This window comes from Tinamus guttatus, unplaced genomic scaffold (assembly GCF_059628265.1).
Source record: "Tinamus guttatus ecotype Peru unplaced genomic scaffold, ASM5962826v1 Tinamus_guttatus_pri_ptg000223l, whole genome shotgun sequence".
Classification (NCBI taxonomy): domain Eukaryota; kingdom Metazoa; phylum Chordata; class Aves; order Tinamiformes; family Tinamidae; genus Tinamus; species Tinamus guttatus.
In genome coordinates, this window is record NW_028288757.1 from 152685 (window position 1) to 180204 (window position 27520).

At 41.6% G+C, this 27520-nt stretch overlaps 1 protein-coding gene across 2 annotated transcripts; it reads left to right on the forward strand.

The window, feature by feature from the left end:
• Positions 1-509: 509 nt before the first annotated feature.
• PITPNB (phosphatidylinositol transfer protein beta) lies at positions 510-26893 on the forward strand. 2 transcript variants are annotated; one of them, XM_088525045.1, is made up of 11 exons: positions 510-590; positions 2466-2496; positions 3182-3327; positions 4250-4349; positions 6188-6262; positions 6726-6809; positions 15675-15752; positions 20154-20264; positions 21365-21487; positions 24695-24779; positions 25674-26893. In XM_088525045.1, exons 1-10 carry the CDS (start codon positions 571-573, stop codon positions 24740-24742), a joined length of 816 nt encoding a protein of 271 aa, XP_088381171.1. In that variant the 5' UTR covers positions 510-570; the 3' UTR covers positions 24743-24779; positions 25674-26893. The 2 variants fall into 2 exon arrangements, with proteins under 2 accessions (XP_088381171.1, XP_088381170.1); XM_088525044.1 differs by lacking the exon at positions 24695-24779.
• The last annotated feature ends 627 nt before the right edge of the window (positions 26894-27520 follow it).

Genomic DNA, 27520 nt, shown 5'->3' on the forward strand with positions numbered 1-27520 from the left:
GCGCCGCTGTGTTTACACCGGATGTCGCCCCGGTCACCCCCCCGGTTTCCGCTCCGCCCTGCGCGGCCCCCGGGGCGCTCAGGCGCCTCCTCCAGGGCGGGTCGCTGTGAGAGGCACCGCCCCCCCCGCACGTTTCCGGCTCCGGCCTCAGCGCCTCCAGGTTCCGGCTCCGGCGGCGGCCCGAGCGCCCCCTGGCGTCCGGGGAACTTCCGCTTCCGGCACCGGGAGGAGCGGGCGGCCCCGCCCCAGGGGCGCCGGGCCCCGCCCCCCGCCCGTGCGCATGCGCGGAACCGCCTCGCCCGGGCGCCCCCTGGCGGCGCGGCGGCGGCCACCGGCCCGCGCTGATTGGCTGCCGGCGGCGGCGGGGGGCGCCGCGCGCTCTCCCATTGGCCGCGGCGGGAGCCCCGCGCGCTGCGTGGCCGCCGGGAGCGGCGGGTGACGTGCGGCTCACGGCGCCGCGCGATTGGGCGAGGCGGCCCCGCGGGGGCGCGGCCGCCGGTGCCGGAAGCGCGCGGTGGCGGCTGGGCAGGCGGTGGCGGCGCGTGCGCAGTGCGGCGCTGCGCGGGGAAGATGGTGCTCATCAAGGAGTTGTGAGTGCGGCCGGTGGCACCGGCACCGGGACCCCTGAGCCTGAAGCCCCCATCTGTCCGGCCCGGCCCAGCCCAGCCCAGCCTGGCTCGGCTCAGCCCGGCTCGGCTCGGCCCGGCCCGGCCGCGCGGGCGTTCGGGACTGCCGCCCGGCCCTGCGCCCCGGCTCTCTCGGGCCGGGCCGGGCTGGGCCGGGCGTGTCCGTGGCCGCTCGTCGCGGCGCCGCAGCCCGGCGCCCCGGGATGTGTCCCGAGGTGCCCGGCAGCACCGCTGCCCCTCGGCCGGGCCCAGCGGCGGCGGGAGCGGGGCCTGGGGCGGGACGAGGCCGCTCGGCGGGGCCGGGTTGGACCCGCGCGGCGGGAGCCGCCCCGAGCGGCGCGGCCCCACGGCCTCTGCCCTGCGGAGCCCTCCCGCCTCCGCCCCGAGCTCGCGCGGGCGGCTCGTTCCCGTCGTCCCGCCCCGCGCGGGAGCTTCACAAACCGGGCAGCTCTCAAAGCAGCGCGGGGTTCGGGTCGGGGAGAGCGCCGCGTAGCAGGGCTAGCTGTGGGAGCGACGTTTGTCGCTTTTTGCCCTTTCTGTGTTTTTTGCAAGCTCTGTATTTGGCCCGAGACTTGCCATGATTTCACATTTGAGATGTCAGATTTTTTTTCAGCTTCTCACTAAAGATTTCTGGTAATTTTAAGTAAACTTGTTCCATGGAGACATAGATGCATTACAGTAAAAACTTTTACCCGGTGAGAGTTGGGGACTCTGGGCTGTGGATTTCGGAGCCACCGGGACACGCTGGGTGACGTGGAGCGGGCGGCCCGTTCTGCTGTGGGGCTGCCAGGGTGTGCAGAACCTTTCCGGGGGGGACTGAAATAAAAACCCTTTATTTAAACCTGCCATCCCCCGAAGTGCTGAGGGCAGCAACATCTGAATGAGCTGAAAATGGACTATAGCGTTTCTCCTCTCTAAGTCAGTGGACAAGCTAAGCTTCTATATAAGTTTAGTTTGTCTATGTATATAGAAATATGTAGATATTTCAGTGATATGTAGAAACATTGAATCTTAATGATCACTTTCTTCAGTAGAGGAGTTAAACATCAACTAAAAGCAGCAGTTTGTTCCTCATAAAACTAAGTGATTCTTGTATTGAAAAGAAAAATGAATTCAGAAGGCTTAATATTATTTTAATGGAACCTGTTCACAGTTGGGTGTTAACTGTAATTTTTTTAAAGGTGTTTTGCAACAATAATAATTTGTGTGCATTGTCTTTGTCTATTCTATTATGCAAGTTGAAGCTAAACTTACGTGTCTAAGTACACTTTTACTGTGGAACATTAACGTTTGCATCTGCTGACACTGTTGGTAGCTGTGCAGGTTGTTGCATTGTGCCTAAATGTACCTGCTTCTGCCGCCTCAATGTGGATTGAGCTCTGGTTGTTCTGCTGGGTGATTGATGACTGCAGTAATTGCCAGCGTTCATTTGTAGGCTCCGAGGGCCTGTGTGTTTGTCCTTTTTCAAACTGTATGCACAGGGCTCTTTCTAAGAAAAGAGGAAAAAAGCTAAGGCCTTAAAGTTTAAACGGTTTAATGCAAAGTTATGGCAGAACTCGGAGTAAGTCCTAGGTTTTATGGCTCTTCTGCTGCTGCTTCTAACATTATTAATCCCATTTTCTTTCCCCATTTGTAAAACATCTTGCATGGGATTTTACTTGGGTTTGTTACTTCACATCCATGCAACTTTACTGTGTAAGGTATTTATACAAAGAAAAATTGAGTTATCTGATTTTAGCGTTTCCTTTATTAGAGTTGGTATCTATAGATCCAGATGCCAGAACAGATGAAACCTGATTGTTGTTTAATTTTATTGATTTTGCTCTTTTCCTCTTTCAGCCGAGTGGTTTTACCGTGCTCAGTGCAAGAGGTGCGTCCTCATCCTACCTGCTTGTGTTGGGGGGTGATAGGCAGATGTTAGTGTCTGTCCTACATGTGACTAGCCTGGATCCAGCTCTTCCCTGCACCGTGTGGCCGTCCCTGTCCCACACGGGTAACCCACCGGCCAGGCAGAACGAAGCTCTTGTACATCAGTGAATTTCAGAGGGCTCAGTGCCTTCAGGGCAAGAATCCGTAGCTGTTTGTGGGACGCTCTGTGGGCTGTGATAAATAAGGGAGAATTGTGCTGCTCTGCACTGCAGCAGCACTTTCCTGCTGATCGAGACACTGAGTGACTTCAAGATGGTAGGAACCATCATCCGAGATCTGAAACCAAAAATCTAAATCGTACAGAAAATCATTTAACTGCAAGCCCCTCTCAGATGTCCAAATATATTTCTGAGAGAAAATGTTACACCTCCTTTCTACTACAGTTTGGTTTTTATTGTGCTGTGTTAATATGAAACAGGTAGTGTACAATTCTGGTTCTGGCAAACCACAAATAAATTTTGACAGATTTTGTCATAGTTTACTAAATACTCTTTATAGAATGTTATTTTTCTTTCCTAATCATCTTTATTCACTACCAAATTTTCATTGGGAAAATGTTAATTCTGTGCATGTTGAATGTTTTGTCTAATTTTAGTGGTGAAATTTTGCCTCTCTTAACCTTTCAGTATCAAGTCGGTCAACTTTATTCTGTGGCAGAAGCTAGTAAAAATGAAACAGGAGGTGGTGAAGGAATTCAAGTCTTAAAAAATGAGCCTTATGAAAAGGATGACGAAAAGGGACAATATACCCACAAAATCTATCATTTAAAGAGGTGAGAAAAGTGTTGATCCATGTTATGTTGGGTTGGTTTTGACCAGGAAATGTTTAACAGTGAGGGGGGAACAGTGAGGCATCCTTTACCATCCTGAGGTACCTACTTGTCTTCTTTCTACCACTCTGTAACTTGGTGAATTGTGTGTGAATGCTCCCATGAGTGGAGAACAGGTGAAATACAGTGGATTTTTAAATATGTGGGATGGAGTAATGCAGTAATATGTAAAATGTCTATTGAGTGAATGGGCAGAGAGATGTGTGTCTGAGTAGGAATAGTCTGAATTATTAGCATGTCACCAAAATGCTAGGTTAGTGTCCCAGGTACTTTGCAGGATAGTCTTGAAAGACTTTAATGTTGATATAGAAGGGTGGGCGAAGGGAGAATGGCTCTTGCACTATAAAGCAACAAATTCTTTATTCAGTCTGATACATAAGGAGTTGTTATTGCCTGGATATTTTTTGCGTACACTTCTTTAGGACATCACACTAGTTCTTATAAGGTAGTGGGGAAATTCATTTTGTGAGCAAGAATGGGTAAGAGGGAGGATATTTTTTGAAGTTGTGTCTTATGCAGTGCTGATAAAGCCTGTATTATTTGGGGAGACAGTCATCTTCAGTACGCTTGAGGAAAGAAGGTGTAGATAGCACATCTCCCATTGTGTTCATAGAGCTTCCAGAATGATTTCTAGCTTGCTCTTAATTGCTTTGTGATTACAGTCTCTAATTTTCTTTTAATTACTTTGGGAACAGGAACACTGCTGGAGTTCCTACATATTTAACTGTACGTTACTCGTGCATCATATTTTTAAAAAACCTTGAGTAAAATGCGTGTGTCTTATTAGAATGAAAAAAAGAAAATCAGTGAGGATCTTCTGTTGGCAAAAAAATTAACAAATGTGAATGATGTTTGTTTTTCACAGTAAGGTTCCTGGGTTTGTAAGGATGATTGCTCCAGAAGGCTCCTTGGTGTTTCATGAGAAGGCTTGGAATGCATATCCATACTGTAGAACAAGTAAGCATGTCCTGCATCAAATACTGTATTTCCACTGCTCTATTAAGAGGTGCTCTCCAATGGTTTTAGATGAAAGTGGTTAAAAAAAGAAGCCATGAAGGGGTAAATATTTTTCCAATTTTTAATGTTGCTTTTGTGAGCTCTCCTATTCTGAAAATATCTGCTTCAGAAGAGCAACCTCAGTGAACCAGTTTACTGGTTCACGTGTAGCCTTATTGTGCAGTGTTGTCAAAATAAGAGTGAAGAGTTGACTGTTTCTCCAAATACAGAACGGAGACTGCTTAAAAGGAAGTTGTTTAATGCCTCATGGTCTGTTAGAATATTGTGAATGCTTTGATACATTTAATTGCATACGTTCTAAGAGTTCTGCTTTGGTTTGCTGAATATTTTGAAGTATTGTGTCATGAACTTCTAAACTTCTGAAGTTAAGACTAGCAAATTGTATTCCACAGAATTTTGTTGACTTGATGGACACAAATGCTATTAGACTATTTTTCAATGTTTCTTATCATATGAAGTATACTTTATGCAAGACTTGTCAAAAAAATATCATATCTAATAATCTTTTTGTGTTTCCATTTCATTACATGTGATTCCATTGACCAGTTGTGACAGTGAGTATTTGAATTACTACCAGTCCTTTGTTGTTGTTGCTGTTTTTGAAAAACATTTTGAATCTGTTATTGCTGTTACAGTTGACTCTCTGACTCCAGCAAGCTTCAAGCTTTTACATATGCCTTGCCACAATTTCTGGCATGGAGCTCCCTGTTACTGTGTTGGTCTGCTACTTGGCAATAATTAGAAACAACTGTAACTTGTCAGGAAAAAAAGCTTTCATTTGCTGCATCTTTTTTGTGTCTTTACTTAGCAGTACAGCTGCAGAATGTATGTCCTAGTGTGACATAATGCAAAGAAAAGCCAAATCAGAGGTTTTGACAGAATCTTGAATTGGGAAGAGTAGTGAAATAAAATCAATCTTTACATTTCCAAAGTCCTACTTCTGTACAGTGAAATCCTGCCTGGCTTTAAAATGGGTTAGTCCAAAGCCTAGGTGGATTGTTACAGTTAGGATTTTTTGAATACACCTGGCAAGGAGCTCATGAAGACATTAAGCTGTTTAAGGATGCTCATCAGTTTAATGCTAAATTCCTTTATCTACTCACTTTCACACATGATTTAGATAGCCACCACACGGACGCAACATAAGGAGCTATGAATCAGTCGGTGAGCTGTGCTTAGCCTGACTCCTCATGATGCACTTGCGCACTGGTGTTTACTTTCTCACTTCTGAGGTTAGAAGTGTTCTTCTGTGTTACTCTCTACACATACAGTTCAAAGGTGGTTGGAGCTTTATGATCTTCATCATGCTATAGAATAACATGTAATGCTCATTAGCTATAATTCTGCCTCTCTGAATACAGTCTCTATTAAAAGTTTTATGGAAATACATCTCCAGTGGTTTTGGCTTTATTGTATTACTAATAATTTGAAAACTTGAACATAAAGAATTTTGGAGTTGAGAAAGGGGGATGCCAAATAAGAAAGTATTCTTATTTCTATTTTTATGAACGCGTGTTTAGAGTTGTGTTTCTTAAATATGACTGTGTTTTTAAAATACTGCTTAGTGCTATAGCTGATATCTCAGATTTAGACACAAGTTATTTCGCAGTGCCTATTTCTACGCAAAAGAAGGAAACTGCTTTTTAGCTTTTAAATAGAAAAATGTTGCTAGTCAAGGCTTATTTGTGACTGTTTTTTTAGTATATATATATATGTGTATGTGTACTCACTGTTTATCTAAAAGTTAAGCAGAGAGGGAATAATCGCTTGATTTTAATTCTTACAGAATGAATACATGAAAGATGACTTCTTCATAAAAATTGAGACCTGGCATAAACCAGATTTGGGGACATCAGAAAACGTGAGTTCTGTAGCCAGCTTCAAAATGTGATTGGCCTATGATTCAAGGAGCTAACTAGATTTAGTCAAGTTATTGAAAACTGCTATATCTGTGCTGCAGAATTTGTGCAGGCTTGTTTCTAAATCAAAAAGCTTGTCTGGTTACTGAATGGGTCGTGTTTTTAACTGGTGTTTGATGTCACTAGCTATGATGAATATGACAGAAGAATACGTCTTAGTCTTAAATCTGTGTTGCTTGAGTCCAAAATGGATGGAGGTTTAATGAATCTGCTAGTTTAAAATTGGTTTGTGAATGAACTAAACTGCAACTTTAGAGTATATTTCTTTTAAAGACGTTGCAAGGAGAAAGGGGAGGTTTTCAGGCAGCAGTCTCTGAAGTCCAGAAAAAAAATTGTGACATGCAAACACACTGCATCCACTTTGATAAGATGATGTTGTAAAGATCATTCCTTTCTCCTTCACAGGTGCACAATTTGGATCCAAACACGTGGAAGAGCGTTGAAGTTGTCCATATTGACATTGCAGATAGAACTCAAGTAGAACCAGGAGTAAGTAACTGCTCAGCTACTGGGATCTAGAATGCTAGAAGTTGGGAGATGCTTAGTCTGTGGGAAGATCAGTCTATCTCTGAAGGACTCCCTGAGCCAGTGGTTACATCTGGCTTGTTGCATTGTTTTGCTATGTATGTGCCCATGACCACATGTAATCCTTTTTTTTTTTTTTTTTTAATCCATTTATACTCTTTACCTTTTTGACATCATGATTTCTCTAGTGTGCTAGCTGATGTGGAGAAGTTCTTCCCTTTTGCCTACCTGATAGTTTAATTAGTGTTATGGGTTGGGATGTAAAAGTATTTACACTTTTTGCACCATTTATCTTACAGTTTTATCTTTCCTTCCCCCCACACACCTCCTCTTTATCTTATCTTTCCAAGGTGAAAGTTCATACCTTTCAGTCCTCCTTCATATGGAAGCTACTCCATATGTGTGTGGAAGTCCATGGTAATATTTTCAGGATATTATCCATTTTTATATCTTCAGTATAATCTTAGACCCATATGGAGTATCATATGAGTGTGAAATTGTTTAAACCAGTGCCTTAATCATTGCAGATGTTCCTATGTTCCTCTTCTAACAACTCCTATCACCACCTATCTTTTAGCTGCAATGGATATTTTCAAATTCAAAATCACATTAGAGCCCAGCCATGTAGAGGAGCAGTTACGGCTAATTTTTACCATATAATTTGAATGTTCTTAGCTGTTTCCCGGATACTCATTTTTCAATGTCTTTTTGGTTCTTTAGTAAACAAAAAGTATCTATGCCAACATAGATAACTGACTGCCTGTTGACATCCTTTTCACTCCACTTTTTTGTCACCTTTTCTAGACAGTTAAGATTTTATTGGACTGCAGAATTTCTCTGTGAATCCCTCAAATCAGTTACGAAAATTTGCAGTTTCTAGCCTTTATTTCTCTCTCTCTCTCTCTCTCAGACTATTAAGCAGTAAAAAAAAAAAGAGAGACTTTCAGTTTATGCTAAGGTAACTTAGCTTCTTTATGAAGTTTACATAATGGACTTTGTTAGGTTGAGGGTTTGGAAGTTCAGATACATCACAGTAATAGAATTGCCCTAATCCACATGCTTGGTTTATGCCTTTCAGACAGTAAATTTCCTCTAGGAAAGCATTAGCAGTGTTCCATATATTGTGATTGCGCAGAGGTTCTTTCCCTATAATTTCTTCCTCTTTATTCAGTGATCTTAGAATGATCACTACTTCACTCTGTTGCGTAGTATCCAAAATCACTTATTTGTCCAGTATCTTTTAATATCTGGGTTTTTTTGTCGTTTGTTTTTGTTTTATTTTTGCAATTATCATTGTAAATAACTGGGGATATTGCTGGCTGGGAAAAGGAATCCTCAGTTCTGTCAAAGGGAAGTTTTACTTATACACTTATTCTCTCAGTCATTGCTTTGCCCTAATGCACTCTCTTGGAAAGCAGTGTTACAGAGAAAAAAATGGAATGGAAAGGATGGAGATATGTTTAAAAGATCCAGCAATTTTGATAAAAATTTTCATATGCTCAAGATTTATCTTTGTATTCAGTGAATGAACCTTTGCCAAGCCATTGTAGTGTGGCAGTACTTTAGCCTCAGAATTATAATTAGCATGAATATAAAGATAGTGAATGTCTTGAAGATACTAATGGCATGCACATGCTAGCTCGTGCTCATTTAAAAACATATAGAAATAATTTGGCCAGCATCTGCGACCTTCTTTAGGTATAAGTTTAACCCTGGCCTCTCTTAATCATCTCCAGCATATAATATAAGTAGCTTTATGTGATTTGTATATAACAGTCACTCCCTAGGAAAGGAAAAATTTCTAAAGAATAAGCAGAAGTGAACAGTCAATTAACATCACAAGAGGCTACATTTTTGGAAGCCATTTGAAAGAAAATAAGCATAATGAAAGCAAAGAAATTGATATCAGGTTTGTAGTTATTTCTGTGCATTGGGGAGATTAGATGTCTCATTTGAGACTGTGTTAAGACTCAAATTATGATATGATAGATGTCTAAAAAAGTCCATTTTACTAGCCCAGAATCTTAGTATTACCAAGCATGTTACTGCTGGTGGTCTCGAAACATCCTGCCTAGCACATGTAGTACATTCTATATTAGCAAAAGGATCACTTTATACCTTTTAGCCCTTTTAAAAATAAATCAAGAATATTTCAGTTAGAGAGAAAACCCTATTCCTTTTAAACTGGCGAACTCCAGCTCTGTGTTTACGCGCAGTGAAACAGTGAAGCTGTTTCCTTTTGGTGCCCTGATGAAGCAGGGATGTGGATGCAGGGGCCGCTCCTGAGGCTTCGCTGCTGGATGGTAACTGGATGACTTTGGATCGTGTGATGCTATCTTTATAGTTGTTTTTCAAGTCTTGTTAAACTCTACTACCAAACTGCCTTAAGTGTTTACAGCCTGGAATACAAATTACTGTGTATTTAAGAGTGCTGCAGTGTTTATGGGTCTGAAATGTTTATTCTCTTTATAAAGCTGCTGCTGAGGAAAGCCCAGTGACCTCTAAAACTCGTGTGATCCATGGCTTTGTGGATCCTGTGGTGTTGCCTTAAAGCACTGTCTCGATCTGAATCTATACATCTAAATGACAGTATTTTCTTATGTTTGGAGCATTTCCTGAAGGTCACTGAGTGCATGTGTCCCTGGTCTTGTGTTCTCTCATGTGCCAGTATCCAGAGATGTGTGTCCCTCCAAAACAAAAAACAAAAATCTGACTGCTGCAGACCTGGCTTTTTGACCCAGTGTGTTTCTTACACTTTGCCGTGAAGGATATTTGTATCCTAAAAGGCTCATCTGAATCACTGAACTTGAACGGATGAACTGTTCAGCCTTTAGCTACTTTGGAATAAAGATGCACAGGATTCAGTGTTTGCTCAGGTGGGCGGTGGATAGGCCTTTTACTTTCTCCCAGACTTCAACCTCCTAACAGAACAGGATTTCTTCATGTTGGGGATGTTATTTACTGACTTGGAAAATGGAAGAACTTGTATACACTTTAAATTTTGCTTTATTTCTTCTGTAGTGCCCTATAATTTTCAGGTTTAAGTACAAAACTTCAACTGCACATTCCATAGAACTACGTATGTGTCTATTAATTGAGCTTATTTCTACTGTTTCCTCTTTTTTTGGTCCCCTGACTATGGCTCTTTTCATGCAGTCCTGGGTACCTACTTTTCTTCCAGACTGCCTAAAAAAAAAAAATTCTCTTCCATGGAGACTAACTTCTAGTACGAAGAATGGGATTGCAGTTTTATTTCCATGCTAATTTATCAAGACTGATCTTAATTTCTTCTGAGCTTCTGCATTCTTTCAAAGGTGAGGTCAGGTGGTAGTTCACCTGATTGCAGTCCTTTAGCTGTAAGGCTCTTCAGGAACTGTCCTTTATGAAGAGAAAGGTAACATATATCCAACCCCCCTGGAATGTATGGATGCTTTACTTGCACATCAGGAGGTGGCAAGTAGTATTTCAGTTATGAGACTTAGAATCTTGTGCTGATCTGGAGATATTTACTTTGGGTCATGTGAGTGAAACGTACTGGTTTGTAGGGTTTTTTGTTTGTGTGTTTTTCCATAGTTGACATTGCGTAGTGTCTGCTAAACAACACTGGTATCCGCATTCTCCCGGTTAAAGATTTAATGCAGTATTGAATAGGGAAGTCAGAAACTGTGTGCCTGCCCAGTCAGTTCTATATCACTGAAGAAGGTTTTGTTGTGACCCTGCAGATAAGAGACCAGACTTATGTCATTTCAAGAGTTGGTTAAAAGCTTTCTTGAAAACGTTCTGGGCTGTATAAATGCTTTCAAGTTTTAAAGTTCCTGGGAGAATGAACCATGAGCTCTCAGCAACACGTGCTGCTCTAGCAGGTCTGTAGTGAGAAGAGGTGCTGTCATCTCTATGATGTTATTCCCGACAAATTGAGGGGTCTTGGCCTAAATTTTAGTCTGCATTGGAGGGCTGCGGTAGCTTTCTCACTCAGCCAAAAAAGGTCTAATAGCACCTAGACTGAGGGTTTGTTATGATCGTTGGTTTATCATACATGGTTCTTGGTCTTTATAAATAATTTGGGTTCTTAATCTCTCTAATTTGCTATTAAAGCTTGCTAAAAAGTAACTATGTAGGGTTGTTGCATTCATGCACAGGATGCTGTTTTTTTTTTTTCAGAAAGTGCCTGTGAAACAGTATTTGTGTATTTCTGTGAAATGCTTTTTAACTCCGTATTGCTACTTTGCTGCAAAGTCATGTTTTGCTTGTTCTGCTTTCAAAAGGGCTGCAGAATTTTTTAGCTGTTCTGCTTGTTCCAGTAGTTGACTTCTTTTCTTCCTAAGAAGGACTTGTTGCTGTCAGGAGTTAGGCTCTTGCTGCATAGATATTTTCCTTAAACTCTGCAAAGAGCTGTTGTTTATTTGTGCTCTGGCTTTAGTCCAGTCTCCTTCCTTGCATGCTGAAGGCTTTATGTATTGAGACAAGTTCTTACAATAGTCTCTTGTCCATCTAGACTTTAATCTAGACTTTTCTTTTTTCTGCCCCTCTGTCCTTAACAAAACCTGGTTCAAGTGAGTTTTGAAATGTCTTGGTTCAAAGCTTCTGTATATGATTGCTAGCACAGAAAGTTATGTTATGCTCTGTATATTTCCTTTGAATTTTTGTTTTCACTACAACTTTTTACTTGTAAATAATATGCATTTCTAGTGTTTCCAGCTGGGCTTGCCTAAAGACAAGAGCACAGTCGCTTTTTAACCGTGTTCCTGTGCAGTGAGAGGTAGGAATAGCCAATTATTCAGGTGTTGTAGACTAGTGGACTCCAGGGGTATTACTTTGTATTGTGATGTTATTTGACTAAATACCAAAGTGGCATGTGTGAGCGAGTTTAAAAGCCAAAGCAAAGATTGCATATATCAACTGAGTCCTTGCTTTAGTTCTCTTACCACTGTGTACTTAAAATTTGCATCCACCACATCTATAATCTTGTATGGTATACACTATGTATGCTGTAATACACATGTATGAGGATCCAAAGTGTTGTAGGTTACAGCTTTTTTGTTGTTCTTTTATTGTTTTTGTGTGAATTATACGATTTTAAATATAGACTTTTTGGAAGATTTTGGATGAACAACCTGTCACCTGGAGATAGTGATGCTTGTTGGTATTCCTGTTTTGTGTTTAATCCTTTCAGGAAGGAGATTACGGTGCAAAGGTTGAATTGTCAAGTATGTATCATGTTAACCGTTTGGCAAGACCGTTTGCATGCTGTGTGCATTGTGCTGAATGTAGAAGCTGTCTTTCTGTTGGAGTTGAAGCCTTGTTTTCTAAACTTTATTTAACTACTTTTAAACAAGCCTGCTGACTTAGAAGTTTTTTGTTGCTTTGTTTCCATTAATGTTTTGCTTCGGTTTTGCACTGTGGTGCTTTCCAAGTAAGGTAGCGCAGTTAGGCGGGGGCGTTGGGCCGTTTCCTCGCAGACCTTTGCGCGCGGGGCCCCTCGGCCGCTGCGCTGCGTCGCCGTGGGCGCGTTTCCCCGCGGGTGCTGGGGAGCCGCCCCGGGGCGCGCGGCAGGACTGCGAGCGGCGGGGCCGGCCAATGGGACTGGCGCCTAAGGGAAGGGGTTGGGGTCTTTTGGAGTGAGTAGTACAAGCAGGGGTATTGCAACTCGTGCAAAGCTTGCAGCCCTGTTTCAAGTGACTTTCCCTCCTAAATACACGTGCGCTTTGTCATCTTAGCGACTCTTGCTGGCCTTGTTGGTTGAGGTGGAGCAGTGGTGGGCGCTGGTGCTAGGGAAGGGGGCGTCCGCGGCGCCCGGGCGGAGCGGGGACAGGAAGGGATGTCCCTGCCAGGCGCGCTCAGGGCAGGAGCAGGCGTCACCAGGAGCCTCTCCAAGGCCCGCGGCTCGCGACCTGTGCGCTGCAGCTCCACGTGGTTTGCTTATCGCGTTTGTTTAATCCTAAATGGTAGCTGTTTATCATCTTGTGGCAGGTGCGTTTCTCCGTGAAAACTTGATTGTTCTTCCACCAGGGAGACGTTTGTTAGGTGAAATTCAGTTCTTTGAAAAACAGCCTATTGTTCATGAGAGGGTTCGGTAATCATAGCCCAAAAAGTCACTGGTTTCTTACAGGAGTAACTGTGCTGAAGGCAATACGGCAGGTTGAGCTAGAGCTCTTCCCAACACAGATTCAGCTGCTGATTGTAGGGTTTTAAAACGAGTATGTTAACATATGCTAACCTGATGAAAATACAGCCGAGTTCACTGACATCTCTCTCAAAATATAGATCATGGTACTTGATGCTAAATAAAACATCTTAGAAGAACAAGTCCTCACTGTAACCTTAGACTATCAGTTATGCTTGAGGCATTTTTATCATTTATTTAGTAGGTAGTGCTGCATAAAAGCACCCAGCCAAGTGTGCATTTCATTATAAAAATATTTAGTGATAAGACTGGATTATTTTATGAAATTATTAAGGTTAATGTTATGGAAAAAATAGCTTGTTCAATGCCTATTTTCAACAAATAGCTTTTTACCATTCAGATTTATAAAACTGTAGTAATTTGTTATGCTTAAAATATTCACTGTCTCTGTAATATTGTATTATCTTTCTGTATTTTTTTTTCTTTCCACTAAGGACAGAGATGTTCTGCTTTCCGTCTTTGCATGCTTTTGGTGCTTCCATGTCTTACTGCCATTCAGGTTGTTTCATGGTTCAGAAATTTGTTCAAAATAATCTCATTTCCTAAAAACTCCTGAAGTATCCACTTCAGGATCCACTGTTAAACTGGGTCTTTTGCCCATGATAAAGGTACGACTTACAGATAATTTGAGACAGTCATTAAAACAAAGCGCTGCAATTGCTGCAACAGAGTTTCGATGCTAAATCCCATGATGAGCTGTGTTTGGGGTACTCTCTTCTCTCTGATGAGGTAGAGAATCCTCTGCAGAGGACCTCGTAGTAAAGCAAGAGCCCAGGCTGTGCCATCCTCCTCCCGAGGATGCTCTGGGGTGGCTTCCATAAGGAGTCGTAGAGTTGCACCGAGCTGTTGGAGCTCAGGGACAGCCTCGGGGCTCGCTCTGCTCAACACTGCCGTCTCGTAGCACTATTTGGTTTCCTTTACGCACAGGTTTTCAGAAATCACTCCTTTCCAAAAGATCCGTGTGCTACTAAGAATCCCAGGCCGGGTATTCCTTGACCTGGAAGCTGGGTGGTACCACGTTAGGTGTTATGTGGAAAAGGGACTCGGAAAACTCCTTATCAGGGCTGCATTGGGGTGTTATTGAACTGGCTGTGGCTCCAGCGGCCTCGCTTGTGGAGCAGTGCGTGCAAGAAACGTGGTGCTGTTGTATAGAGCCCTCCAAGATGGGCGTCCAACTGAAGTGAAGTGTTAATAGTGAAGACAGCTATTCAGACACTAAAGTAGCTAGATTGTTGTCATAATGTTGTTCCTGATCATTTGGATGGTGAACTAAGCAGTTTATCTAATAAATATGATTATATCACGTTAATCATTTGTCATCCTTTAATCTCACCTCAGATCTTTACCACTGGCTGTATTTTCAAGGTGAGCAACCCGATGTTGAACATACTAGTGGAAATCTATTAGAAGCCCCTAGGAGCTATCATTGAGACAGCACTTCCTTCATGTATTGCCTAGTTTAAAATCAAAATGAAAAGTGTCTTTCCTTTGGATTCAAACTAAAATTACTCACTTAAAATCCAGAAGTCTGCCATCAAACCTGAAGGCCAGTGTGGCTGCCTGGGAAAGGGTGACTGTAGGCCAGGTGCTGCGGATGAAGTGTCCAAAACTCTCCGTAGCTCCAGGAGCAAGAGGAGGTCTGGTCTAGCGGGGATGTTGGGCCCAGGTTAGTTGTCGAGAGCCGCCAATGATGCAGGAGTAGGGAAAATGCCAAGTGCTGCTTTTTGGTGGCATACCTCTTTCTTCTTGTTCTTTTTTTTTGTCCTTGTTAAGACTTATTTATAAAATGAGACACAAAGCTTTGCTAAATGAGGAATTTTCCTCTGAGACTTTCTTGGGTTTTTCTGTAGCACCCACAAAGTACTTGTCTGTCTTTAAATTACTTTAAACTTTTGCAGTTCTTTCTTGCTTGCATGGATGTAATGGTTTTCTTAGGCTGGTGTTTTCAGATATTGTATGACCCCCACTTGCCATCAGTTGCCGAGTTCAGAGTTTTATGTGCTTTCCTAACCTCTGAAATAGTATCTTTATCAAATGATCATTTCAACACCCCTCATCGGTACAATAAATTAATCCATATGTTGGAAACATTTGTCATCTTTCACTTTTACTAGTATTAGCTTTGTTTTCGCTACCAGTGTCCTTGGCAAGCAGTGATGTCTGTTCTAAAGCTTGCTGCGGTGCCACCAGGCTGCTGCCGTGTGCCCTCCCTGTGCTCAGCCTGGCAGTCTCACAGATTGAGATTATGCAGTATCTAATTTTACAAGTTAGTTTACTTACGCCTTCTTCCCTTTTTTCCCCTCTTCTTTCTCTGAAGTGGGCACGTCTTGCACTTCGGGAAATGCTGACACACGTGTTACTCTATTACTGCTTTCCTTGACCCCTAAAGTGTTGCACAGTGCCCAGGTTAAGAACATTTTGATATAGAAGGGGGCTCTATAAATAGATAACAAGCACCTTTTGTGATATGCAGTGGATTAAGCTGGTGTGATGGTATATTGAACCCAAGCTTAAAAACAGGCTAACAACCACCCCCACCCCTCTCTGAATACTTGGATGAATCAACTTAGTCTTGGGGAAAAGCTTCATACAGTGGCATCCTGAATGCACTTCTTCTGACTCTCAATTCTTTTCTTATATTATAGGACTACAAAGACGATGAAGACCCTGCATTATTCCAGTCTGTTAAGACCAAGAGAGGACCTTTGGGGCCAAATTGGAAGGTACCAAGAACTGACTTTACAACCTTACAAAGTCTTAATTGGTTTAAAAAAAATGCTCATAATTCCTTAGAGAGTAGGACTAGTGGTGCTGTGCATATTCTGATTGCGTAAGTACACAAAGTTGCTTAATATTACTATTACAAATAAAATGATTTAGTTGAACAGAAAGTTTTTAAAACATTCAATGAAAGCTAAACAAATTAAATGGGATGGATGTTATCCTTACTGAGGATTGACAGTTGCCTATGCGGTATGATAAATTCCTTGTGAGTCATCAGACTGTTGTCTGCTGGAGGTAAATTAAAATGCAAAAAAGTAATTGGAATCTTCCCTATATTGAAATAATTATAACTGTATATTTCTTAGAGCAAAGTAAAGGATCCTCTGTGTGTATGTCTTATTTAGGATGATCAAAAACTAGCAGAATTTAGTGACAAATATAAGGCCGTCTTTACTCTGCCCTATTGAGCATCTAAGTCTGTTTGTGTGGTATATATGTATAATGCGCACAACCTACAACATTTCATCACAATAAATTATTTTACTTTTGTAAGATAATGCACCGTATGTGTGTGTGCATGCACAGGGGCATCTACCATGCTGTTAATTCTTAGCTTGAGATATATAATCTGGGTTGGTTTAGGAATTAAAAATGGTGGGTTTACCTTAAAATAAAAGTTTTGAGTCAAGTCATTTTCCCGTGTTCACAGAGAACCTACTTATGAGAGAGCTGCTAAGTGATCAAGGAACATGGAAAGTTAATCATGACTGCAGCTACCCAAGCTTTTCTACTATAAATTTTCTTACAAGTGCATGATGCGTGCTTCTTGCTTAACATCACCTGCTTTTCTCTTCCCTTCTCTCCCCCTGCCGAATCTGACCAACATGCACTGTGCTAGATTTTCATACTACCAGTACTGGATAGTGTGAGACACCTATTTTAAAGAGACATTGAATTCTCCAAAAGCTATTCAGCATTAGTGCTTTCTTTCTGCATAAACAACTTTACATCATTGCTCATCAATATGACCATCATGTGAAAGCTTACCACTTAAAATCACACCCAGTATAACCTTGGCTGTGTTTGCATATTAAGCTACAGGAAAATCATGTTTGAAGGCTGATGTTTAGTAGGCAACATAGTACTGATCCATATGTGAATGACACCCTTACATCACTTCGGTAGTTTTTCAATTTTGTAATTTTTGTAACTATACACTAAATACTGCTCCTGACAGTTTAGCCTAAGATACTTGCTGTATACATAAAGATGATCCTATCTTGAAATAAATTTTACCAAAATCTGTTCCCTGGACCTTAAAACAGCTCCCATCCCACTTATTTCAGAACCTTTTTGCACTCCGGTCTAGGTGCAAGTTTGCTGCAGATCAGTGTGCACTAAATGGAATCCAGCCACCCCCAAGCTGCACGGCAGAGCCTGTCAGCACGTCCTGTGTCTGTCACAACGCAGGTCCTTCCCTACCCAGTGAGCAGAAGTCATCTGTGTATTTGCAGCCCAGAGCAAAACGTACTTGACTACATCGGGTTTATTTGTAGAAAAACTCACTGGTGTGTACCAGAGTGAATATAGAAGCAAGTTGTCAAGACTACGTCCCTAGTTACTGGTTAGAATATACTCTTTCACAAAATAATTTTCATCAGTGGCTTCAGCTCTGCTTTGCAGAGGAGATCTGTGGAAACCTTCAGAAAGTGAAGCAGAAACACTAGAAGTCATGCAAGACTTGTTTTACAGTACATTGTAATTCTCCTCTCCTACAATTAAACCAGTCTGTTATACAGACAAGAATGGCCTGTTTCTTTCTCCCATCTGTTAGGAGTTAGTGATCTTTATGGTGCTCTAATTTTAGCCTATGTTCCCGTAGACATTGTCCAATACACAGCTATCACTGATAATCGTTTAGACTAATTGCAAACTTTGGGGCAGTTTCTGTGATTCTGCGCAGTTATCGGCAAGACTTGATCTTGGATTTTCAGATGAATGACTGCACTGAGAAGTACCAACCTGTTCCTATGGTTAATTCTGCTTTGGGTTTGTTTTGGTATAAAACTGAATTTTACAAATACATTTATTTATCTGATAACTATTTATCAAAGCGATCAGCTGTGTATAGTCTTTACTTGAATTCCCAATGTAGGAACTGATATCCTGAGGCTGATAATACGTACAATTTGTCATTAATCTAAATACAACATTTCATTTACAGCAATATAAAGGAAATACAGGGTCTGAAAATTATGGTGTAATTTTACTTCCCCTTGCCCACTAAACAATGAGTAGTGAGAGTCATAATATTGAGGCACCTTGAATGTAAGGACTTAATGGCTCTTGTCCCTCCGTGGAGTGAGGTTCCTGTTGCAGGGACACTTTTGTCCAACACAGGCGTTCAGTGCTGTACCTGCCTTTCTGAGGTCTGGTGCAGTGCTTTGAGTACTGCATGGACAAGACAACAGGCTGGACTTTGGGGGGGTTTGGGAAGTGATGTGGCCATGCAGGCAGCTGTGATGAACAACGGAGGTGTGGTGCATCAGTGGAGCAGAAGTGGTGTGGACTGCTAAAGCTGGCACATCTCTGCCCTTAAGCTGCATTGTCAAAAGAAATATTTGTGAAATTCCATTTGGAGTGCTCCACATGCTTTAATTCATCTTAATTGGGCCTGAGGGTGCAGTCAATGTATACTGCTGACCTAATTGGGGCTATTATAGCTGTTCCTTACATTGTCTTTTCAAGATGATGAAGGTTGATCCTGTGACAGTGCAATCGTGCGGACACCGCAGCGCTGTGGTGGCTCTGTGGGGATTCAGCAGCAGCAACTGCGCAGCCGAGCACTTAAGCACCGACTGCTTGTACAGGATGCTCCATAAGTCACTGGCGGCTGATGTTCCCCGAAGGGAAATGTGCAGATTTCTGAGAGTCAGCAAGTGTGTTCAGGCTGTGTTCAGTGTAGTGGCAGCAAGCACTGCCTTTCCTGGGACTTGCGGGTGCTGAGGCGCGTGCACGGCTGGCTAGTGGCCTGCACAGAAGCAGCTGCTGTTGAGATCCAGACCCATCTGTAGGTTTACTTTAATAATACTCTCTAGTTAGAGTTGAGTATGAACGTTTCAAAAATTAGCAGGTGAGCACAGTGTTAAAATACCATGGGCTTTGTTCACAACTTCCCCACTACAGTGCTTTGGTGCTGTAAGTTGCTGCCACACGTCCAGGCATCAGTGATTCTTTAGCTCAGAGTGCTGAGAGGCTTGAGAATGTTCAATGCAGTTTTTTTTAATAGTTGTCTCTTAATTTTTTATTGTTTTTTTTAATGTCTCCCTTGCATTGGAACTTTTAAGTGAATGGGGGCTGGTTAGTTAATTGCTAGTTATTATTTAATTTTCACTGGTGCCCACTGACAGAACTAGAGGAAACAGCTGGAAACCGAAGCATCAGAAGTCCCACAGGAACTTAAGGAAAAATTTCTCAACAGTGGGGGTGATGGAGCACTGGAACAGGCTGCCCAGAGAGGTTGTGGAGTCTCCTTCTCTGGAGATCTTCAAACCCGCTTGGACGCAGTCCTGTGCCACGTGCTCTAGGTGACCCTGCGTGTGCAGGGGTTGGACTAGATGATCTCTAGAGGGCCCTTCCAACCTTTATGATTCTATGATTAATGTCTATTGTATATCAATATAGGTGTATTGTTGTAGCTGTTGAGTTGGAGTTCAGTAATACATATACACAGTTTATATATGTCTATACAATCTTAGTTCTGCTGTTTGTGGATCCAGAGATGAAATATAATTCTAGTTCAGAAATTTCCTCTGCTTCTGCCTAAACCCTACACTTCTATCACAGTCCTATAGGAAAGGGGAATGAGGAGGAGCACCTGGGGGAAGTACTCCAGGCTTGTGTCTTTCTGTGGTGTGAGGACAAAAGAGAACTTAAATAACCTGAGATTTTGTGCTTCTGTAAGAAGTGAAATGGGGGTAGGGGGAGATATTATGTTTGATTTGATTTTTTTTTTCCTTGTATGTGTTTGCCAACATTGTAATGAGGTAGCAGCTCAATTTATAGTTGTGTTTTGGCAATAGATCCAAAAATGTAAAATAATTTGGTGCCAGCTGTTGTAACTGTCATCGTCCCAAAGAAAACCCAGAAAATGCATGACTCTGTAAATCATGAAATTAAAAGCAATGTTAAAACTTAAATTTATAGCACATGTCTGCATCATGGATGGAATTTCTTATAGATTTGTTATTTGATATTTGTTATTCCGTAGTACACTGTGTTTCCAAAGAGCAGCCATTTACTAAAAATTAGAGTGATCATTTCCAATAAACATATCAAGTACACTTGTCTGAAATCTTTGTTTTTTCAAAAAAAAACTTCTTCCAATTATTCATAAACAGAAAGAGTTAGCAACTGATGAAGACTGTCCGAAGATGTGTGCTTACAAGTTGGTGACTATCAAATTTAAATGGTGGGGACTGCAGAACAAAGTTGAAAACTTCATTCAGAAGGTAAGTGCTTCTCACTGGCGGGGTGTTGTGAGTGGGGCTGGTGGGGGCAGGTTGGTTCTGTTCTGGCATGGGGCTTTTTGAGGGGGGAAAAGATGAGGGTTTTTGTTGCTTGCAATTGAGGTCACAATTTCTTCAACAACTAGAATTGTTTGTGTCTTGTTTGTGTCTTGTGTTTGTGGGATTTTGTTGGTAGTACTAGAATAAATTTTAAACTAAAAAAGCAAATGGAGCAGCCATGGTTCTCTGGCGTAAGTTTAAGCCTTGATTGTGCCAGCCGCAGCCCGTGACAGAAGGAGAATTCTCTAAATCATCTTTTCTGTTAGGTGAATGGTTGCATACAACATGTGCTGGTGTTTTTCTAGTGTCATAGTACTAGTTTTCTTATGGAAATATTCTTCATGTTTATGCTAATTTTGTTTGATTTTACTGGAACCAAATGCTTGCAAGAGTTATAATAAGGTATAATCTAACACTTCAGGATGTAACTGACATCCGTGGTAGTTTGGGCAGTTTATATATTTTTTAATGTAATTATCAGGGTATTACCAGAATACGAACTGTGATTTTTTTAATGCATGAGTGAATATTTAGGATATAATCTTCCATGTAGGCAGAGTGTTTAATCTAGACCATTGTGCCCCTTCTCTTGGATCCAGGCAGAATGTGCTAGACCAGTGATTTAACCAAAACAGGATATTCCAGTAGCTGTTCCATATGATGTTGCCTCACAGACAACTAACGTGAGGCCATTTTTACTGTGGTAGCCAGGGCTGTTAGCTCTGAGTGCATTATACAGCTAACTGCCTTTAATCTTTAGACATTTCAATAAATATGATAGTAATAAAAAATACAAACCATAATACAAAGAATGCAAAGTAAGCGTTAGGAGATACTGGAGACTGTCTTTAATGTTGGGGTGATTTTTGAGAAGTGCCCAGCTTTGACTGGGATCTTTGAGTGTGGAGAAGCTGAACTGTAGCACTGTGAAAGAGCACCTACCTGCCTAAAGATTGTACCTCTTCAGATAGAATAACTGCAATCACTTCACCTGTCTGGCAAAATGTAGATCTGTTATCTAATGTTTGTTTATCTTCTTAAAGCAAGAAAAAAGGATATTTACCAACTTTCATCGCCAGCTGTTCTGTTGGATTGACAAGTGGATTGATCTGACTATGGAAGACATTAGGAGAATGGAGGATGAAACACAAAAGGAGCTGGAAGCGGTAAGAACGCTCCGAGAACGATGTTTGCATGCCACGTGTCCATAGCTCTGCTGTTTAGACTGCCCAGGAACTGAGGCAGGTTGAGTAGCATCTGTCCCCTTGCATGTGCTGGGCCATTGCTGATAAACACGGCGACTGCCGCGGTGATTTTCCTGGGCAGACCCGTGCACTTGAAGCTTCTGCATACTATGTTATGTCAAGCTGGAAGCGGCTGGAAGGTAGATGCTTATGAGAAGTTGCTGAACGCAGAATTTGTGCTGAGCATCTCTTTATGTATGTTGTCATAGCCCTTACACAAAGTCCCCTTCAGTGCGTTTTTTTTTTTTTTTTTTTTTTTAACCACTTTGGAGTTAGAACTCAGAGCTGTATCTCACTTTTCTACCATATGTCTTGCTCTGTTTTGTTGCAAATCATCACTAGAACTGATTATTTTCTCTTCAAACATGTCTTGAATCAACTTGTGTGTGTGTCACATGACAGGAGTTACACTCATCCTGATTATCATAACACAATTGAGACTTTGAATTTGGTAAAATTAACAGGCATAAGATGGTCTCAAGTTTCATGCTTTGGGGGTTGCAAAGACCAAATGCATGTAGTCCAATCTGCCTTTGGACTGCGTGTCTAGAAGGACACTTGCCCTGCTCTTTCCTTCAGGGTGTGCAGGTATCTTACAGACTAGTCAAGGAGCTTTCTTTTCTAGTCTGCCTCCCAAGGTTTGACCTTTTGGTTAGAGCCTCTCAATTTAAATCCTGGTGTCTTTTTAGGTTCTCTGCAGTCTGTAAAGTCACAATTCTAATTCCTACCTCTTTTGCCATGCCAATTTTATGTCCCAAACCCATTCAGCTTGTCACTTTCTATCTGATGTCTTGGTTCTGTCAAGAAATGTGCACCCTCAGCTACAACTTGAGTTTTGTGTGGTTTAAGCCATTCCAGCATCCAGACATCCTTAAACAGATTGCCTTGTGCTCTAGAGCTGGCGGTGCTCCGAGGTGCCCGGTGCGCCAGGCCTGGCACGCGCAGGTCCTGGTCTCCGTGCGCCGCGGTGCTCGGGAACTGCCCGGAGCACTGGGCCTGTTTCCAGGGTTTGGAAGAAGTGCTCCTTCCCCCTGTGAGTGAGGATAGGTTCATGTTCTGAGCTAGTAAAAGCAAGCTTTTTTTGCAGGAAAGCTGAAAGGATTGTCTGCTTTGGCAGTTTCCTGAAATATATTTGGAAAAAGCATCATGTCCACCCCTTCTCACAAACGCTGCACTCCCTCTTTGGCTTCTGGATTTTTTTGATTATGGCAGGTGTTCTGAAAAAACATGTGGGATTCTTCTTTTACTGTACTTTATGCTAGAACCTATTCTTGGAGACAGCTGGATGTGAAGGAGGAATAGTAATCAATTTCCTCTGTATAACTGGCTTTTATCCAAAGGGTTCTCCTTTTCACACCTGTAGTTTTTAATTTCAAATGAAACAAATTTCATCTACTTTCTCTGAGAAGTAGTGGCAGTGTGAGGAGGGAATACAAGATATATATTGGAGAGAGTACCCAGTGTTTGACAGGCACATGTTGAGCATGAGAGAATTTCCCTTTCATGTCTGCGTGGATTATAGATGTTGGTCTTCTGTAGAGAAAATTATGGGTCACATTTTTCACTGGTAAGTAACTGATTTTTGTACATTTTTGCAAAACAAGTTGTGGATTATTTTCTTGCACAAACAGGATATGCTCTGTATTGTTTTGTTTCCTGTGATACAGCTTGTTTTATAAATATTGTCTCCTAGAGAAGAGTAAAAAGGAACTGAATTTATTTCACTATGCATCATCACTAACATAGGATATTGATAGCCAAGTGTTTGCTACTTCTATTAAATTCTTAAGTGAATCTTAAGTGAGTCTGTCTCTTGGTTTTGGATAACATTGATAGCTGATCTTAGAGCAAATCTTTCTCTAACATTTTATCGTTTTGCACAGCAAGGCAAATAATTCATTCAAATAGTTTGTTGTGCAAGACTTTATCATCAGGATTTTTTTTTCATAACAGCAATGTGTTAACACTAACACAGTTTTTCTGTACCTATCGTGAAATGTGAGAGGAGTGAGGACCTACTGTTCTAGTGTGGGTTTTTTTTTTTTTTTTCTCCTCAAGTGTTTATAACGGTGGTATCAACAAACACTTATAAATGATGTGGTCTCCAGATTTTTGTGGTGAGGTGCATTATTGGAGAATAACAATCTAGAGGCAAACTTTCACTGCAAATACAAAGTGAATACTAATTTATACAAAATAATTTGTTTTTGTATTTTATATCTAACTACTTCATCCATTTTGATAAACAGTAACTTTCATTAAATCCTAAATAAGCCATAAAACTTTTATTTTATGACCTGGACCACATAAAAGAAAGAGCTCAGTGGTAAGGTACTTAGTATGCCAAGGATATCTTCATGTTTTCAGCCTTGGAAAAAAATATTCAGCTTTTTTTTGACATTATGCAGTTTTATGATGCTTAAAAAGAAAAAAAAAATGCAGAATGCAAGCCAGTGTCTAATAATATTGGCAGCATTGCGTTTTCTTATGACACATTACTTTCTGTTGCTATTCTCTTTCTCATTAAAATCCTTTCTTCTTCCTGGTTTGAACTATGCTCCAGATTCTGTGCACATTTCAGTTCTTTTGTCAGTCCTGTTCTTCATCTCAGGTCAATTTTTACTGTAAGGATCTCTGCTTTTGTTGCTTTTTCGTTACTCCCTGAATTCTCATAGGTGTTCTTCCAGAGTTTCTCTATCCCAGCACATTCTTTTATTATGTTTTTCGTTATCTTTCACCTGATGGTTGATATATCTGATTCCTGGAGATGAGGAGCGCCTGCCCCTCACCTCATTAAAAACCCGTCCGCTAATTGGAGTGTGGTAGGAAGGCACCGTCGCCTGCCGCGTGCCTTGGCAGCAGTGGCAATGCTGTGCTGCATGTTGCAAGAAGCTGGTGTAGCACTAGAGCATCAGGCGCTTCTAAAAATCTGAGAAGCATCATTTACAGCTGCTGTATGGCCAAAAAACGCTGTCTATCCAGTCTCCACAAAACTTCAGCTTCAGCTGGGGCTGGTTCCTGTTTTGTTGCTGGCTGGGGAAAGGTCATGTAGCTCATTACTTCTCTGTCACTAACCAAGAGCAAGACGGGTTCTTCGTTCGGTAGCTCACAGTTTTATTTTGCGTTTAGATGCGTAAGAAGGGTTCCGTTCGAGGCACATTGGCTGCTGACGTCTAGAGGAGTTCTCTGTAGGTTCTGAGGCAAATCAAACTGTGTAAGTGAACCCCTGGATGAAAAGGACAAAGCTGTTAATGTTCTGCTGGTGGGAGTTGGTGGTAGAAAACATCTAAATGGATGTATATCCAGATAACACCTTGGGGCCTTCCTCTCCCCTGTTCAAAAACCTTCACGTGAAAAAAAATCGGGCATGATCCTCTATGGCCCAGGTGTGCAAGAGACCTTCAGCACAAAGTGGCACTGTGGTAGACGGCGCAGACGCTCAGTCCGGTTGCAGAACGCCTTGTGCAGCGGCCCTGTACCCGCTCCTGTGTGCTTGCCTAGTGCAGAAGCCCAGAGCACACCCTGGTCATGGTCACCCTGCCGGCACTGAGCTCTGGGGCAAGTTCTGCAAGTTCTGTTCTGGGGCAAATCAGAAGAGGCACTGAGTGTTAGTTTGCTGCTCACTCAGTCTAGGTTTGGCCACCTAATTTAGAGAAATTGTGGACTGCCATCTTGAAAGCATGTTAATTGTTTTGAATTTCCACACAGAAATGTATAAATACTAAACTGTGTTAAAACTGCTCCTGCAGGAAGCAGTTTGCCCAAGCGTTGGACTTTTAAGTATTTGTGTTCAGAACTTTAATGCTGGTGTTTCCACTGCGACTGTTTCAATACCACCGATGGCATCTCCCGGTCACAGCAGATTCAGGGTCCTGCTGATCCTTGAGGAGATCTCGTAGGACCGGAGCTGCTGTCTGATCATGAGGAGGCTGGTCACAGATTGCAGTTTTCTTACAGAACTTGCACTGCTTTGGAATGTCATTGCTCAGTGCTGGTGATATTTTGACTGCCCTGCCCTATTTTTCTTGGAAATTAGTGAAATTGCCTATTTGGAATTTAATGCTTGAAATAACCGTTAATGCTTAATTGTGTATTTTTTTTCCCACAGTTACGTAATCAAGGCCAAGTGAGAGGAACAAGTGCTGCCAATGATGAATGATGATGGATTTAACCGTCACATGCAGTGTTGATATACAAATGTGTGTGTGGATGCATGATTATTTGTATATAATTATATATACGCACATGCATACTGAACGGGGTTGTTACAGTGTCTCCAAGGTACTCTACCTATTCTCAGCAAAGATGCAAAGGAAACTGCTTTCATTATGTATACATGAAGCAAATAAAAAATCAACTGAGTAGTGTAATTTTAAGGATGAATTAACTGCAGAATTATGCTAACTGGTATGTTACATGAATGTCAATACTGGACCAATTTATTCCCTACTTGTTTTTTTCCTGCCTTGAGTCACTCTGCTATAACTTGCCCATATCTCATTGTAAAGAAACAGATTCAATTAATTTCAATTTTGTGTCTTCCCTATGTGATTATTTTTGGAATAGGAACAATGAATGTATTTATAGCTATTTATTTCTGGATTGTCATTATCCTATAGTCAAAACATTTTTTTTTCTATTAGTGGAAATTGGAGGACTTTTGTTATTGAATGAATTTGACCCAATTCACTAATTACCCATTCGCTAATTTAAAAAAAAAAAAAACACATTTTATTGGACTTTTGTACATTGAAATGCTGATGGTTTTTCTTCATTAAAATTGGTAAGATTAAGGAAAATGGCTTGTGATTTATAAAATAATTGTAATCTGAAAATTTCCAGAAGTTAGCTTTTTAGATGAAGAAACTGACAATGCTTGTGGACTCTTTCAAGTATGTATTAGGCCATGCCATAGAAGTGCGAAGGGAGAGCCCTTGTGTAAAATACTATTTCCTGTTAATGAAATCACTATTTTCCAAAGTTTCAGTTTGGAAACTATGCAAATGGTCTTGATTTCACACACATTACGCAATGGAATATAATTGTGATTTTAGCTCTTTTCATGTTGAAAATACACTTTAAAAGAGATGTATACTTTCAGATACGATGAAAGTTTAAATTGTAGCATCTGACATGTTTCTCTGATATTTGTTAGGACTAGACACATAGAAAGAAAGATAATATTATGAAGACCTCTTGTAGATAACTCACAAATAGGAAAATGTCTTCAGCATTTTTTAAGAAAATATTCAGATAGAGCATATCATAGATGTATATTATCAAAAAGCCTGCTAGAGCAGAAACAAATTATTTTAGAAACACTAGTTAGATATAGGTCTATCAATGCCTGGTTTCCTCCCAGCATCCCAGAAGCCTCTCCAGGGCAAGCCTTGCTTAAGCATCCTTCTCCTTCCTAATCCTGCATCCATGCAAGCATTGTGGAATCGTGGTTCCCCTAGTTCGCTTACAAAAGGGTTTCCCTTATGGTGACAAACTTGCCTGGCCCTCCAGGGCAGCAGGACCAGGTCTGACACCTGCCCGGGCGGCCGGGCCCTGCCGGCGCTGCCAGGGCCACGATGGGTTTCGTGCATCTCTCCTGTGTAATTTCACCCTCTTCCCTCCCACACTGCAAAGTTAATCTTTTTCCTGTTTGGATTAGCAGTTTAAATGGATGTTTGTTCTCTCTACCATCCAACGGTTGGTTCTGTAAATATACATACTCACATGTGCACACAGACACATGATTTTAAAACTATTTGCTACCAGGAGGGCTGTTGCAAGCCTGGAACTTAAGGGCTCAATTCTCCTCTCAGTGCTGGAATGTAAGTCCCCCCGTCATGTATGCAAGTCCTAATGCAAACTGAGGGAAAGGGACCCTACACCTTTATGTCTTTTGACTAGTTGTGAAAATTTGAGAGAATCTTGTAGTGAATGTAAAATGTTTAGTTTACTTTG